This window comes from Numenius arquata, chromosome 5 (assembly GCF_964106895.1).
Source record: "Numenius arquata chromosome 5, bNumArq3.hap1.1, whole genome shotgun sequence".
NCBI lineage: Eukaryota > Metazoa > Chordata > Aves > Charadriiformes > Scolopacidae > Numenius > Numenius arquata.
The window spans coordinates 29,770,200-29,788,325 of NC_133580.1; the positions used below are offsets into that span (position 1 = coordinate 29,770,200).

The window sequence follows — 18,126 nt, forward strand, 5'->3', positions numbered from 1 at the left end:
AAAAAGCCATCGCTTTACAGACCCGATAGTTGCTTAGTGCCTATAGACTTGACACGGTTTTTTACCTAGGGGATTCTTTTTTTAATTATTTTTCTCCCGTGTCTCTCAGAACAGCACTTCCTTGAGTGTGTGGCATTGAAATCTATTGCTTTGTTAACAACTTTGGGAGATATTTTTAAAAACTTTTTCCCCCCTCTCTTTTTTTTTCTTTCCCTGAAAAAAAAAAAAAAAAAAAAAAAAAAAGAAAGAAAAAAAGATAATCCTTTTGGGGGGAGGGGAGATGATCGTGCTGATGTGGAATAAGTGCTCCTGCTGTCTCCTCTTACTAGCCGCGGTCCTGATCGTGGAGAGCTCCCAGCTAGACAGCTCCAGCTCCAAGGTGAACTCCATCAAGTCCACCCTGATGGGGGAGGCTCCAACTCAGACAACCAACAGATCTGCAGGCATCCACCAGGGACTGATGCTTGCTAGCAGTAAGAAGGGCAAAATGCTAGAGCAGATGGGAAAACCTCCCAAGCATTATCACCGGCAAGGAGAGGTAGGACATTGCTTCGTTGCTTGAGTGTCTGTCTGTCTGTGTGCTATATGCAAATAATTACTTGTCCTCCGGTCACATTGTTTTCAAAGCTTTACCGTGTTTAATTAATTTGCTTCATTGGGGTTGTCTGGGACAGTATCATCTTGTAGTTGGCATTAAGAACTGTTCAAGTGGGAGTTGGAAGGTTTTAAACCTTTAATTTTTCTCTGTAGGATTAATAACTGATAGAAGAAAGAGTAACCTAAAAAAATGTCCTCTTCAGCATTTCTTTGTTTGACTCCTTCAAAGGGCTGCTAGAAGCAAAGGAAGAAATTTCTTGTTAAGTCTCAGGCACTAAATTAATTGAATTTAAATAGGTGAGGAAAATTTGAGCATGAAATGAAAACTGTGTTTACAGTGGTGAAACATACTTGGTTTAAAAATTACAGCTAGCAAGTTGATCTCTAATATCTTTCTCATGAGAATAAAAAAGCATGCTGTCCCAGTGGTATAGTTTAGGGCACATTCATTTGCTCAATATCACAGAAAATAAATTCTAGGTTTCTTGTCCAGAATACTGTCCAGTGGTTGTAGAAATTTTGTTTGGTCATGTCCAGTTGAGATAAGTGCGGAGTAACAGCCCCAAATATGAAGTTTGAATGTAAGGAAAAGAGAGAAGGTTATAGAAAATTTATGAAAAAAAGACCCTGATGTGCTTATACAGTCTTCCTTCCTCTCTGCCCTGCTTGGAAACCTGGAAGTCTGGTGGAAAATTATCTTTGTTCAGCTATCTTTGTGGTAAACTATAAAGCAGCATTTTAAGCCATCACTCCTCTACTTCCCTATCAAGTCTCAACTTGGATGGTATGAGTGTTGCACATTCTGGTGTTGAAGGAGGTAGATTTCAGAAAATAATAGATTTTACACTATTGGATATTATTAGTACCTCCAAATGTAGCTGCTTTTCATAAGCAACAAACAGCATAGCAACAAGGGAGCTGCCAACATTCAGCACTAAAGAGGCAAAATACTCAATGCCTGAAGGATTTGTCTCTTGCCTACATTTTCCTTAAAGCAGCAGAGAATCTGCAAATTCAAGCAATCCACTGATTTTGCTGAAGTGTTTCACATCAGCTTCCTGATAATTGAATGTTATCATTTGGTTTTGTGTGCAGGCATAATAACAGTAGTGCTAATTTTGGGTTTTGCGTGTGAGAAATTTGTTTTTAAACTCTGCTAAGCTTTCTTTCCTAGCTGCTCAGTTGTTTTATAATTTACCCAGTTCGCCTCTCCTTGCCTCTGAGCAAAGCTTAGTAACAGATGCTGTGCTGAAGTTTTGTATTACTAAAGTACTGTGCTCTTTCCTTGTGCACGTTGTAATAATTACTATGTTAAATCACCTTAAGGAAATATAGGAGCATGATATGCTTTCTTATGTGTTCTCCTTGGGTTTTCTTTTGTTTTCTGTGTATTCAGAAAAAGCCAGTATGTAGGATCTGCTTTCCCACTGAATGTTATCTCAGTCTCGTGAGTTTCAGTGCGAGTACTTGTGGGACTACCCTGTACAGCCATATATAACACAATATATATTTTTTGCGTTTTGGGGAAGTCTTGACACCTTTCCCTATGTACAACATCCTTAGCACTTCATTGTGTATTCAGTGCGATGTTGAGAATGATTAATTGTAATTCACCCAGTTCCTGGAAAACAAGTTGAACTGCCCACCAGTTGCGTTTGCAAGACTTGGCCCTTACTTGCCAACCTGGATTGTTTGCTGGGGACTTCTAGTTACTGGCATGAACTCGCAAGGTACAATTCAAGTCATAGACAACACTGTAAGTATGGGTTATGGTAGAAGAGGTGGCACGCACGGTAAGATGTCCTGTTTGTAGCACAAGCAAAGACCCTTGGAGATTCAGTGACTTTGGCCCACAAGGAGCAAAGCCCGACGCCCTGTCAAGGGCTGTCGGTGCTGATTTCTCCCTCTCTCCCTGGGACTCTGTCCTCGGCTCCTGCGCGGTCTCACACTGATGTAGTCCATGAAAACGACTCAGATTTGCTACCAATAATTGTAGACGTTACATTTGGCCATCTGCAGGAAACAACACAATTAACACAGAATTGCAGTCAGAAGAAGAAAAGCAAAAAGAAAAAAAAAAAAAGTTGTTACTTTTGTGATAATGCTTTATCTTTGGTGTTACTTCCAGTTGCAGGGTTGGTAGGCCACTGCGATTTTTAACAGTGGTGTCACACATCTCAACCAATTAAGACATGAGATTTTCATAATTTTTTTTTTTAAGTACTCTCTCATCAGATTAGTACTTGATTTCTTTAGGTTATGGGACTTTGTGCTGAAGTTTTGCATGCCATTTACTGAAAGAACAGGCCTATGCTTTTCTTTCTAAAACAATCTGTTGTATTAGTGGAATTTATAATGTGTCAAAAGTAGGAGTATCTTTTCTCTCTTGGTAATATTAAATGGTGAGTTGAGTGTCTTGTTTACGACTAGGAAATGGTTTTAGTAAGGACCAATGATATACAGCTTAAAGGAAAACTAATAGAATTTTGCTGTTGCAGTTGTGACAGCTCTACGCTGTGCATTCAACTCGCTGCAGATACACATAGCGGAAATCAGAGAACTCTTACCAAAACCGGTGAAAGGACCGTCAGCCAGCAACCTATTTACTTATTCAGCTTGGTAGACTAATGCTCTTTCAGAACATTTCTTTAATATGATAATGTAACATTTTCAATTATGTTAATTCTCAGGACTAGGAGCAACTTGGGAGTCTTTAATCAGTCATAAATCAACAGATACAATAGTTCATGGCTTATCTGACGTGTTGATGTATTTCAGCTGGTAGTTAGTGCTTCTGCCCAGAAAGGGAAGATCCAACACTCGTTTGTCAGGCAAAGTTCCAGTTCAAATTAATGAAAATACTCACATGAGCAAAGCAAGCTGATCCGGCGTGCTGGAGGGACTGGTGGGGCAAATGTGGATTTTAGTAAGACTTACATTTTTATGTCTTTCTGAGGAATATTATTTATTTTCTGTTCTTATTCCCTTTACTGCCTTGGATCAGCAGAGAATGAAAAGCACTGACGTGCTAAATCGGTGAGATTTCATTGTCTTCACTGTTCTTCACTGTCACTCCTGTTTTCCCCTTTCTGCAAACTGTTAATGTTTTTCCAATTTCACACAGAGAATCAGAAAGTACCTACAGCATTAGCACAAGGGAAAACATGCTCAGAAAGAGGAATGGACAGTGCATGTTAGACTACATAACTTTTTTGGGGGTCAGTACTATGTACTGTCTGCCATCAATTTCCTTTAAAAACTTGATTTAGAAAAATGGCTTCTAGGAACAGTAGCCTCTCTAGGAAATTGTTTTGTACATGTCATCTCTCTAAATAAATAGAATACAGGGAATAGAGTCCTAAATGAAAAAGGCCAAATTAGCTACAATGGTGGATTAATTTTTTCTGCGTGTTAGATACAGCTTCCACTGTGTTAGGGCATGCTCTCCCGTGTGACTGCTCTCGCTCAACTATAGGGATGAAACCTGAAAGGGACGATCCCATGTATCATAGCTGTGATTGAAAGGCATAGCTGTTCCCTAGATTCTTGGATGATGGTACCGTAACCTCTTTAATTCACTATCTTTTTGCCTCCTTGCCTCCAGGTTATAGTCCCCCCTCTCCTCTGCAGCTTGTCCCCTACATTAAGTGCTGGGGTTTGCACTCCTTCACACGTAACTGACTTTAATGGTCTGGTTGGCTGAGACCTACCAAAATTTATTTCCAGCCATTTTCCTTCTTTAATCTGTGGGCGCTATTATCTTCTGCCCTTTCCAAGTCCTGGCCGCAAGCCATTGTTTCGGCACTTTCCCCAGCGAGTTGTGTCTCTTGTTCCCTTTTCTGCTGTGTAGCTGGTTGGGTTTGTGCTTCCCACTGGGACTGTCCCTCCCACTTCCCCCACACACACGATGGGAGCAGCAGTAATGAAGGGAAGAACTGGGACAGCCAAGAGCGGACCAGCACAACTGTGGGGCTGAATACGAGATAATGGGGTCTGGAAAAGGGAGAGAGGAGTGAAAAGCTGGGAGAAGTTTATACACTGTGGAGGCACGATAGACAGATATCAACTAAGCCTTTGTATTCCAAATGTACTCAGTTTAATTTAAAAAATGTATTTTTTTTAAACTCTATTGGTTTGAGCTAAGAGGCTTGAGACCACAGAAGCGAAACCAAAGAGTCATTAATCCAAATGGCTAAGTTGACGCTTAGCTCATACCTATCTGCACATGGACATACATGTGTTTATTGAACAGGACACAGTTACCCACAAGGACTTGCTGGAAAAAAATGCTTGGATGATGCTTTGTAGCAAGTAAAACAGCATGAGATGTAGTAATTGACTGCAGTGCCCTGAGAATGTTACAATAAAATGTACCAAAGACACAAAAAATGTAACCACAATATCTTGAATAGCTAGCAACCAAGACAGTATAAATTATTTCTACATGGGATTAAAAATAAATAAATTTCAATACCTAGAAATTACATCCAGCAACAGCTTTTTTTTTTTTTTTTTTTTTTTAAATAAAAAAATAAATACAGAATTGCTAAATCTGCAGAGGTCACCAGAGAACATGTTCTTTGCTCTTGCTGTTTGCTGTTAGGAATCTGGGAGGCATACTGGTTTACGGGCAGCAGTCTTGCTACATAGCTGAATGGCTTGTCTCTTGATCTCTTGATTGCAAAAATAGGATGCAGAGTATTATCCCTTCCTGGGTCATGCTTGGTGTCCCCGCCAATTTGTTATTATTATTTGACTTCTTAATATAGAGCAAAAGCTCCTATATAGTGGCTTTACTATAACTACTTCCTATTAATGTTGTAACAATGCTTAGAAAATTTCCAGGACGCTGATGTGCTATCGGGTGTGCAAATACTTAGGAAGAGTTAGTTTCTGTCTGGAAAATCTGTCAGAGTCTAAGGACAACACAAAAGATGATGAAGCATGATTACATTTTGGTCTCGGAAAAATGAGCCTGATTAACTCATTATGTTTGATTAACTGATGCTTTGCAGATGCAAATATAGCACAAGTTTAATTTTGATTTTAATTATCTCAACACCGGATGTATCTTGCAAGCACTTCATATCTCATGGTTTGTCAGTTGAGCCTTTGGTCCTTTTACAGTTGTACTTACAAATGCCTCACCCTGGAAATGTCGTTCAGGAGGAATTTAGCTCTGCAAAGGAGGAGTCCCACAAAGCTCCTGCTTCTGTTTGCTTTTCAAGTGTTGCTTTCCTCTTCGGGTTTTGTGTACCTGAGAATTTTTTTAAGTGTATGCAAAAAAGTGTTATATATATGTAAAAATGTTAATTTGGAGAACGCCTTCAAATCAGAGACCTTACCTTCCTAATTGGGCTTGCAAAAGCCCCTGCTAAGCTCGTGCTGCCCCCACAGGCGCACATTGGTCATGGCTGGTGAGACTCAGGGTGCAATGAGCCAGACTTGGGAGCCGGCAGTCTCCACTTGGCCCATTGCTGGCAGATGGCTTGTCACCACCTCCTGCCGCAGTGCTGGGGAGCTCTGTGTGGATGTCGGCACTGAGGTCATTAGACATTTATGACAAATCCGAGGACTTGAAGTTTGTATGACACTACAGAAACGGGAACGAAAAACAGAAGCCACCTCTCTGCTTTTCCTGCATTGGTAAAGCTCCGAGTGTAGTTAGATTTTAATTTTTTAATTTTTTTTTTATTTACTTTTTTTTTGGTAGAGAGCTGAGGGTAATTCTTTGGAAATCTCTGTCTTTCAGTGTTATGTCCTTGGCTGTGTTTCTGGTGCCTTTAGGTTGAAACCAGGTTCTATAAGCTTCATATCCATGGATGTGAAAGGCCCATGCAAAAGCCAAGAAAATCAGAAGGATTTTTACTTTATTTAAATTAATTTTGCCTGCAAAAATCTTTATTGTCATTAGAGAACATGAACATTCATCTCTTCTTTTTTGATCCAGTATAGGATGTGCAATGACTGTATGTGTCCCCAAACCATCACTTCTTCAGTATAATTTTTCCCTTTTTGATTGAAGGGCAGATTTATTTTAATGGAAAATTTCATGAGCAAAAAGCAATTTTCAGATTGCAATGAAATGTGAAAATAGGTGAATTTGTGATACTCATTGCAGAATCCTTTGCTCTAGAATGAGCTACAGAAAGTAGTGTTAGAGAGAGAGATGGCGTAAAAGGATACATATGGTCATACTAAATGACCAAAGCACAGCAATTTTCAAATACAATAATGAGTTTTGTTCATCTTAGTTACAGTGTTCTTGGGATTGTCCCTGAATCCATCTATGATTTATACATTTGTGTTCAGGCAAACAGAACAGAGTTATGAAAATGAATGGTTATAAACACACAGTGGGAACGTGGAGTTCACTCATTTAGCAGCTATCTTGTTCTTACTAAAGGAAAGACCGGGGCAATGCTACAAAAAAAAAAAAAGAAAGAAGAGTTTAAGGGTTGTTTTTTTTCCCCCCTCAAAGCACATAAGCACACAGTTCAGCCCCTTGGGACTTTCTTAAAGCTAGGCTTTGATATGAATGAATTTTCATATGCACAGTAATGAATCTTGGAGACATGCATGTTGCACATGTGTAGTGCAAATGGCACTGGTTTAGCATTTTTAGCAGTAAGGGAAGGTGGACTGTTCTGCACATGCTTGGGAATGAGGTGTTGCTTCACTCTGCGAGCCCTCGGCCTCATTCTCTGTGCATCATGTAAGTGTGAACCAGGCTGTGCATGCTTTTAAAAGCATACTTATCGGTCCACTGAATGAGAGGACAGAGTTCAGTTCTACGCGTTTTGGCAGCTTGTGTTGGGTGAAGCTGTGACTTGCTGTCAGTGTGATCTCTTCCCGGCAAACCTAAATTGCGTAAAGCGGAGATCTCTTAAAAGGCATCACAAACAGAATATGTTTATATTGCAGCAGGAAACTTTTATTCTTGGAATCTCATTCTTAACTAGAATGATACCAGGGAAAGTAATGTATCTGATGGGGGAAAAGATCCTTTGCATTTCCTTTTGCACAGAGCAGGGTGATTTCCAGAATTGTTTCTTTTTCTATATGTTCGTACAGAAAATGGTGCACCTATTCTTGACAGCCTGCGAAGATCCTAAAGCTGTGCATTTTGCTGTAAAACCAGGTTCTCTGCAAGCGGGGGGGAGAACTGCATGTAAAACCACTAACAGAAATGCAAAATGCTAAGCTCAACTAATCTAGTTGGCATTAACTTAGTTCAATTCATTTTCAGAAGTATCAGAAAGATTTTGATTCTGTCAAAAAAAATAATATACTGACAGATGTGCTACCATCTTGTATTTAACCTTTTTGCTTTCATGTGACTTTCTCCCCTCCTTTTAGTAGTTTTTTATTTTTTTTTTCAGCAAAACTCTAGTATTTCATGAAGCACAGCCACGGTACTCTGGATGGCCAGAGTCAAGTATTCATGTCAACTCAAAAGAAGCCATAGAAATCTAGGTCCTGTGTTTAACTGGGGCTTGGGTCTCATCTCAAATAGCTTAGATTGTTTTCTGAAGTTGCTACTGAAAATAGACCTGTCCAGGACACAGAGACTGAGCTGTGAGTCTCCTACTTCTTCTCTTTGGTAGGCAAAGTCCTGGGTGGATACTTACTTTCTTTTTCAAACATCACCTCCCCTGTCATTCTCCAGGCTGGAGGGAAGAAGAGATGAGATGTGAAATGGCCATTTCCTCTTTTAGAGGTAGACAGTACAATGGTATTCCTTACCAAGGAAAGAGTTACAAGTTGTGATTAAATAGTTAACGTACAGCTTTCGCATAAAGAGAGACCATATGGTGAGTAACATGAAGGGATAATAATAATGGAAGAACCAGAAGGGAAGAAAAAGCTGGCTACTATCCTGTGTTTGCATCAGGGAAGAGGGTGACTGTTTGGCAGGCTAGAGAAGGTGGCATGGCTGGTGTGTTATCTGATGATAAATTCATGAGCGTTTACAGAGATAAACACCCTGGAATCACTATTCATCTCTTTGTAGGGGGATTATCTCATTAACTCCCTAGGGTGATGGGAGCCACCATATAAATGTAAAGACTGTTTCATGTATTTAGCATAGTCTGAAAGTTTTACCAGATGTGTCATTCTTAAATTTCAGTTTGTCATCCATTCAGGTAGTAATAATGATACCGTCTGACCCACATAACCAACCACATCCCATAATGCGTGAGCTGAATACATTGGGGCTTTCCAGTGAGACTGGAAGTCTTTCTTCCAGACCCTCTCAGTTGCTGTTACTCCTCAAAAAGCTAATTTTGCAATGTGTATTATTATTATTATTACTACTACTACTACCACCACCACCACCACTACTACTACTACTAATACCACTAAATGTATATTATTTAAACCAACTCCTGTGATGGGGGGAGAGAGTGGGTGTGGGTCAGAACTGAAGAATGGAAATCCCGGGAGCTGTGATAGGACCACAAAATCAGGAGGTTGCCTTCCTCTCTCCACACCTTCTCCAGGGTGGAGCCAAGTGTTGATGCTGCCTCATGTGTCAACTTAGGAGCAATGAGGAAAACTGCCTACCAAAAGTTAGGCTTAAAAGCCTACTTTTATATTTTGGTGGAGGGCCTAAACTGCTTAGTTGTACAAAATGATTTTGTAATTGTTTGAATAAATACAGGGTTTTAAAAATGCTCTTCAGGAATGCTTGTAAACTTCTGTGCTTGGTTTTGTCCCTGTTGCTATCTTCCAGACATCCCACTCCTCGCCAAGGAAATGGCTTTTTAACAAGAAGAATCCTCTGGAAATTACTTTCTGAGGGGGTCCTTGCCACAGCAGCTGCAACAAATTGCAACTGAACTTCGGTCCCAATTGGTTTTTATTGCTAAAAGGATAAGTGACCAAGTGAATACTTGTATTATAGCTCTGCAACAATTTATTAAGTATCAAATTGTAGTGTGTGGTGGTGTCTAACCAGAAGATTAAGGTTTCCTCTGTGGAGGGAAATTTCTCCCAGGCTTTGTACCAGTGTTTAAGCTGAAAGAGGCTGGGAAAGACTTGCCAATCCCAAACTGTCCTCTGGTTAGGCTGACTTGGGGTTTTCCTTCCACTGAGACCTCGGCGCTGGGGCCGGGGCCTGGCCAGTGATGTCAGTGCAAGCAGAGTATAACCAGCACAAAGCAGCAGAAAAGAGAAGTCACGGCATGGCAGCCTAATGCGTGCTGATCTGCTCCCCGCTGTGTAAACAAGTCTCCGGGGGGCATTTTCTGAGCAAGTTGTTTTTGAGTAGCAGCATAGCTTTAGCATAGCTCAGATTATGCTAACTGTGAAGCATTTTTGGCATGATTTTCCAAATAAGCAACATGGAGTCCAGGGAGGTCAAGGAAGGATGGCGCAAAACCTTGAGATGGTACAGGCTGCTTCCCTGTGTCTTCGAGCAGGGTTTGCCAGCTGGAAAGGAGTCGCAGCTCTGCTTGCCTTCCCCTCAGCCTCTCTCCTCCAACTTAGGGGCCAGCAGGGAGGATAAGGAAGACTCTGTCCCTTCATTTCTCTAGAGAAATGACTAAAATGGGAAAGAAGATGCACCTTTTATTACATGGGAAATAGGAGGTGCCAAGTTTTGGTACTGCACAAATATATAAAATCTGCTAGATAGTGCAAAATTTTCTAAGGATTTCAGAGGTAGGAACTCAGGCTTTCTTAGCCTATGTGTTTGTCTATATGCGTATGAATATCTTGGTTTAAGTATTACCTAAACCACAGTGGTAGACAGAGATAAATCATAAATTAAAATGCATTATTTTTGTTGTTATTATTGAAAATGCAAGAGCTTTTTTTAATCTTTGGATTTCACTGGAAATGTGGAAGAAACAACCACCTAGAGCACTGAAGTGGGATGGTTATTCGGTGGTTGGGAGAATGAGTTTGAAAGTCAAAGTTTCATGTTTAGCTTTTCCCCACTTGCTTTCCTGATTTGCCAAACTAGGAAGCATATATTTAGTCCTGTGCTTGTCAGGGATTTTGGATGGCTTTGTTAAAAAACATTTGTAAAATGTTTAAAGACCTTCATGCATGGAGATGCCTGATAGGCAGAAGATGTTCATTTGAAATGCAATGTCTGCTATTCGTGCACTTCAATGAACTCAGGTTATGGAGGGTTTAAATACTGGACAGCAAAACTAGAGATGCCCCCGAGTCCCTGGGAAAGCAGATTTCTAATGAACTTTGTGGGTCAGGTTCCCTCCTTCCGCAGACACTCTGGCCTTATTGTCACTGCTGTAGGTTTTGGCTTTGGGTTTGGTTTTGTTTGTTACAGTCGCAAGGATGGTGCCTTTTCTTAAACGCTGTCCTCTTAAGTGATCAATGAAGGATAGATAAGAGAGTCTTTATTACAGGCACACATGTGCACTGCAGGTGTGAAGGGAACTCTTAAACTGTTTATGGGTGCACAAAGCCCCACGAACAAAGAGGGCAGAAAAGAATGTTGTCATTTTAAGGAAAAATATGTTTTAAGGCCCTGTTAAAAATAAAGCCAAAAAGGGATAGCAAATGGGCTGCAGATTTTTTGTGTAACAGGGATTAGCACTGTGAAAATCTTCCATTTTTGTGAACAGGCCACAGACGGGGATACCGTTCAACACTGGAGGGCGTATCCACTTTTAGGCTCTTGTCTCAGTGAGTTACCCAGAAAATCCCCCTCCAATAGGAAGAAACAGATGAAGAGTAGGAGAGCACTGTCTTAACTCCGTTTTAAAGGTTTTAAATGAATAGAAGCCAGTACATACATTGTATGAACAGGCATGATAGTGATGTATGAGTTCTAGGTCTGGGGTGCAGTTGTCACTCTTGAATTTGGTGGGACTGAAGTCTATTTTACAGCTAAAGGGTCAGAATGGAAGGGTCAAGAATGGGAAAAATGAGAGAAAACTCATTATCTTCTATAACAGCCATGTGATGATATCTTCACTTGTTCAGGAGCAGCTTTCAGGTCCACCATACATCATAATCATCACAATACATCACAATAATCATCACAATACATCCATAATGGTGGTGACAGTTCAGTACCCAAAGAAGTGATGTAACTCACTCCCCTCCAGCACTGTTTCCCAGCAGATGTACCAAAAAAATGTGGCCACAGACGCAAGTTCATGGTGCCCAGAAATGCCACACTTCGGCTCCTTACTCTGCAAAATGTGTTGCCTCATTGCCCATCTTACCCAAGAGGTGCCACATACTTCTGCGCAGAAAGCCATCTCAAAGGTTGGGCCCTGTTTATAGATAGGACGAATTTGAAGGATATTTATGTACCTGATTCCCTGAAAGTTTTCAGTGGGAATTAGGTTTTGCATGCCTTTAGGGAGCGGGATCATGGCCTTTTCCATGCAGGCGAGAAATTCAGCTCAGAGGAAATCATCCAGCTGAGACTCCTTTGCTGGAAAGCAAGCTCAGGGAGAAGCAGCTCACTTGTCTTTCATCACCTATGTAAGAGAGTCTGAATTTGGTCATCAGAATAATTTGTTATAATTATTATTGCAGAAAAAGTTAAATCGGAATAATTTATGCTGTTCCCTCAACAATGAAATAACGATATGAAAGATTGGTGACGGATCTGTATCTAATGTACCAGACACAGTTCCTCTGGCCCTTCTCTACGGATTTCAGTCTCCATCCAGAGTAACCCTTTTCTTAAAGCAGGGCTATTTTTTTTCAGTGTAAAACTGGACAAGGATGCAGAGATGTTGCAAGCAGAGCCTAGCGTTTCTCTTTAATGAGCCTCTTCCTGACCCACCCTATGTAAGGCAGTTGACACATCATGTGTTGTGCAGCTGGGATGGCTACCCTGGCACATGTATCTGACACATGAATATATTGACTTCGGCCTTTTGGAAGCACAGGACCCATGCTGTTCTCCAGAGATGTGTCTAAGTCATTTCCCAGATACTGTGGATATAGCGGTGTTAGGAGCAAAAGCTGAAGTGGAATTCACTAATTCAGATTTAGCTGATTCTGTGAAAACTTATTGCACAACAGAGGCTGACACTCAGTTCCTGGATTTGATTTTCTCTTTCCCAGGTTTGACCTCCAGTGCTCTTTCTGGCTGTTGGTCAGTATTTCGGTCTAAAGTTGTAGAGCTTGTGTGTGTGAGTTTTTTTGTTTTGGGTTTTTGAGGGGTTGTTGTTTTGGGGTGGGTGGGTGGGGCGTTGCTTTTTTGTTGTTATTGTTTTGTGTTTTGGTTTGTTTTTTTAAATGCAAAATTTTTGAGATGCGGCACTGTAGAGTTTTACACCTTGACTGAAGGGCAGACCAATTTCTGTGAGATACCAGCTGGAGGGCTTGAAGGGCTGCTCAGGTGGCGCAGGGCTGAATTTCAGCCAGGGTGCCCCGTGCTGCTGAAACATCATGAGCAGACAAGACCAGCCATGAACACGGTTCATGTGCTGTTGGTAGTACAACATGTGTCTCTGTTACCGCAGGACGGGGAGCTCTGGTGCTAGTGACTTCACTGGAAGTCTTTGTGCTTGTCTGCCGTGAAAACTTTGACCACTTGTTAGTAAAATTTCACACTGCTTTTACTTTTGATCCCCTTCTGTCCTAAATGACCCTATTGGCAGGAAATTAATTTAACCAGTAGCTACTAGAAAACATTTTGTGAACACTTGCTTCTTCTAAAGTTTATTTTTCACAGTATGTTTTACCTGAATATTTTCCAGAAGAAAAACCTCAAATGTTCTGCTGTCCTGATAACACGTGCGAGGCTGAGGCTTCCCTCTTCCTCCCAGCCTGCCTCGCAAAACACTTTCTTAATACTCAGCCTTAATCATGTTTGTACAGATAATAGTAAGGTTAATGTTTCAAAAGAGCACTCTCTTACCAGGCTAATGACAGATCAAAATCAAATGACACCATTTCTGGCAAGTAATTTATCAGTGCTCTTCAAACACTTGTGGGAATGGAGCTATTAGCTCATGTACAAAAACTTTAAAGAAAATTAATTGCCAAGGGATAACCCATTTCATAACTGATTAGAATAACTAAGAACCGATCAGTAGACAGAAAATAAGCAGGAGTAAATGGCCAGCTTTCACAACGCAGGGAGGCTATGAGCAAAGTTTTACACAAATCTTTTAGAGACTGATGCTGTTCAAGTTATTGGTAAATTGTCTGGAAAATGGAGGATTAGTGAAGCACAGAAGTTTTTATTGAAATGTATTCTGAAGGGTAAAAACTTAAATGGACCACAAAGAGTTGCAGCAAATTTCAGCATACTGAGCATCTGAGAAATAAAAACCACTGGTAAAATCCCATTTCTATAGGTATAACACAATGTGACAAGGGCATAATGTGACAGCAGCTAGGCACATACAGTGATAACTCCTAAATTAGAGTCACTTTAGCTATCAGTTAATGCTGAAGCAGAGAGAAGGAAAAAAAAAATGGAAGGAGAATATCGGGAACCAAGAGCAAAACAGAAGGCACTTTTACACTACTACTAAGTTCATGGTGCTGCTCATCCTGAATAACTGTTAAAAAGATATAGAAGCAGTCAGGATTAGATGGATGAAGAGGACAGCAGGGATGATCAGAGCAGCAGAACTGCTTTAACACAGGAGAAACTAAATAGGACACAAAGCCCCAGTTTGGAAAATGGAGAGGAGACATAAAATAATGAAGGGTGAGGAAAAGGTGAGTGGGGAGCAATCACTCAGTATTTGCCCTAGAAGAAGAGCCAAGAGCAGACAGTGTGAAATTATCAGACAGCCAGGAACTAGTTTTTCATATTGTATAGCTCATTGCCACATGATGCAGTGGGAGCCATATGGAACTGCTCAAACGGAGACGAGACAGACGCAGAGATGAGAGACTGCACTGGTAGGTACTAAACAGTGGTAAAACTTACAGCTTCACATGTGTCTAAGCTGCTGTTTGCTGAAGCAGGGAGAATGTATCTGGGAGAAATGAGAAATCCTTCTGTACTTGGCCTATTTTCTTGCTCCTTGGGGTATTTGCAACTAGCAGGACACTGGCCTGATCACTTTGCTCTGATGCGTTATGGCAACTTTTATCCACATATGTAGTTTATCAATAATTTATTATTTTTATCAACATAATAAATCAATATAAATTTATATTTTATCAGTATCATAAATAAGGCAGCTTGTTACCTCAATATATCAGGAAAATTAAGCATACGTGGTAAGCATTTGTGTTGTCTTGTTTACATTAGTTAGGATACATAGCATATATAAATATTAGTTATTCAAATATTTAAATATTTTGCTGGACTCAATCTTTGCGTATATGACAGTGGGCACTGATTTTCATGTCCTCTCTAGTGTGTGTTGAAATCAACGTGAATACTCCCAGGAACTTCAGTGTGGGTTTGTTATCCAGTGCGACTTCTAAGCAAAATGGTAAATATTCCAAAGAAACTGCTGTGGCAAATGGAAAACATGACTATAATGAAAAGGAAATGGAAAAACGAAGAAATAGACAAAGAGGCTTAGGACAGATTTACAAAGTATGTAGCACGCACAAGTCGGGGGAGACTTTTCAAAGAATTTTGCTACCATTTAGTCAGCTACAGAAGTAAATTCTTTCAAAAAAGTGTCAGATTTTCAAATCATTCATCACTCAGAATGAAGGGGGTTGGTATTGGGGTGTCTTTTTTTACTTTCCTTTGTTATTTCATCAAACTTTTTTTGCTTCTGAGTAAATTCTTCTCTCCCAGATTATCATTATACATAGGTCTGAGTATCCTCATACTTTATAGAAACTTCATAAATACCTCCGGTATTTTTGTAGTGAGCTTCTACTGTACACTCTGTATAACTCAGCGAATTGACTTAAATTTACCTTCAGAATCCACTTCCTTTTTTCTGCTCAGACCTCTCAGCCCTTCTGTATGCACAGCTATCTTTGAAGGCAGAGTTTGCCATAGACAAGGTCAGTAAACTTGGACCCAACAGCAATGTAAGTGTCACTTCCTCACAAGCTCATAGCAGAAGCAGTCAAGACTCCCTCTTGCCTCTTGGTGAAGTATGTTCTCAGCCGGTGAAAATATGCAACTCTGGAAGACAAAAGTGAGGTTTTTGTTCTTTAAATATACTCTGTATTTCAGTGATGCATTAATAGAACACTTCACTAGGTTAAATTATATTTATCACTTCTGCTGTTAGAACAACCTTACAGCTTTTTGAAAAGCCTAATATTTCCAAAGTTGATACAGTTTTGATGGAAACCACTCTCTCAGCAAGGAAGCACAGGGTTGGTTAGCTCCGTCTACAAATATATACAGACAGCTGAGAACAAAGAGCAACTCAGGATTAGAGTCAAACAACCCAAGAACCTCCTACTTTGTCTTTCAAATCTACTTGACCAGAGACTTTAAGGAGCCTAAATAAAGGTCACCGTGTTACGAGTGCTGGGGAGCTGTCTTTCCTCAGATCTCCCTCCGCATCAGGCAAAAGCGGGAATTTGCAGTGTCTAAAAATTGTGTGTTCCTTCTGCTGCTCCCCCTAGCTGCAGTCTCTCATTACCAGTTCTGATTTAATGAATGTCGTTAGTATTAAAAATGTTTAACCCCCCTCCTTTAATCTCCTCTTCTAGCTGCAAGCTCCCAACCAGTTAAGAGCCATGGTTAACATGTATGTTTAAGACACTTTGACATTCAAACCTGGATTCCAACCACCCAGGCTCAGTGAAGAGCCTGGCAGAGCTGCTGCCTCTCCACTGCACTTGAGAGCAAGATGTGACTTCTTGTGACTAGTTGATTGACGTGATGAGTCTTGTAATATTTTCTGGGTCCAGAATTCCTGCAAACATCAGATCTTAGTGAGTGCTTTTAGTGCTTAAGAGGAAACAGAAAAAAAATGTAATGGAAACTGCAAGATTTCACTGGGACTGCTCCATTTTCTCATAAAAATTCTTGGAATAAAAAGCTGCTTTTTTCTTTTAATCCTTCAATGAAAAAAATGTGCTGTGTTCGCAATTTGTACAGATTCTAAGTGGAAAAATATCACAATTTATTGCAGATAGGAAAAGTATTTGCTTGGGGAACCTGCATTTGCTCTTGAATCAGCAGGTTGCTGTTGCATTCATATTCCATCCTTCTAGGCTTTCACGCTCACTCATTCATCTCTTTGTGATATTATATTGTTCAGTTTAGTAAACTACAGAAAACTAAATTCCCAGGACTCTGAATTAGACTGGAACTCAATTCATCTCACAGACTTTTGAAACTGGGGCTGTAATTCCCAGTTCGTTTAGATACTTAATGATCATTTAACCTCCTGTCTGAGTTTGTATTTGCTGACTCGTTGCTTTTTAGGCAGTAGAAGTCAGTCAACCTTCAGATCTGAAGCATGTGGTGCCCCTCCAGCAGACAAACATTTTCCACCAACATTTTGAAGAGAATAAAAATCTAAATAAATAACCCCCAAGGTTGAAAAGAGCCTATTCACCAAACATTAGTAAAGTAATTCCACAGGAAAAATAAATGTTCAGCAAAGTGATCTTTCATTTGAAAATTGGATCCAGATTTTACAAACTGAGAAGGGTGAACAACTGTGTCAAATGCAGGGCAATGTAGTTTGCCTACAAAGTGTGTTGCCACAAGATACTAATGTTATGCTTACGGAGAAGTGCAATCTGGGCAAAAAGTAAACAGTTTGTTTATCAGCAAGCTGTTGAAATCATGGTACTATGAACACCATCCCTCCCATAATATGTACAATTCATGTATATGTACTGTCTCCCAGCTGGTTCAGAATGGTGCAATTCAGGACAGATTCATCTGGCAACACATCATTTTGAAAATGAAGCTTTCTGTTCTTTGAAGAAAGATGGTAAAATCTTTATGTCCAGAAGGCAACAACAGTAGAGCACGAAGGGAGACTTTTGGGAAAATTAAGCATTCTGTTCCTTGCTTATCTTTTGTTCTAACATGGTTGTTCCATGGTTAAATTTGTCATTATTGCCTTTATATTCTCCTTTTATGAGGAAAAGAATTCATTTCTACCATGGAGCTAAATTTGATAGTAGTAGTAGTAATAGTAGTACGTTATCCAAGGAGTGTAGGGACTTAACGGCCAGTTATCCTGTTAGAATGCAGTATTATAACTCTACCGCCTCTTCAAGCAGCCATGCCTATTTGAAATCCGAGGTTCGTTTTCTGAAAAGAAGAATCACCCTAAGCTCATTCTCCCAGAGTTGCGCTGATTTTGTTCCACCTGTGCAAGTCCTCCGAATTGAAAGGAAATTTCAGCAATACAATACTTGTTAAGTCTGTGACATTTGTAAGAGCTAAATCCAAAATCTTTAGGCTCTGTGCTAAGGTGAATTTGTGCTGCAGTTGACTTAGTAAGTCATCAGTCAGGCTGTGGAAAAATATTTTGAGATGGTAACTAAAGCGTTTCTACCTTCAAAATGCTTTCAGGATTTTAGCCAAGGACATAATTTTAGGGATGGAATAGTAAGAAGGTCTCTGGCTTTCTCACTGTAATAGCGTACCCTAATTTGAACCTGTATATTATTTTTTACATT

General features: G+C 40.1%; 1 protein-coding gene across 1 annotated transcript in view; it reads left to right on the plus strand.

The window, feature by feature from the left end:
* Positions 1–280: 280 nt before the first annotated feature.
* The window catches only part of DKK2 (dickkopf WNT signaling pathway inhibitor 2), a 39,867-nt gene continuing 22,021 nt past the window's right edge, over positions 281–18,126 (plus strand). The window contains exon 1 of the mRNA XM_074148104.1: positions 281–538. Coding sequence (XP_074004205.1) covers positions 281–538 — 258 coding nt within the window. The remainder of the gene's footprint in view (positions 539–18,126) is intronic.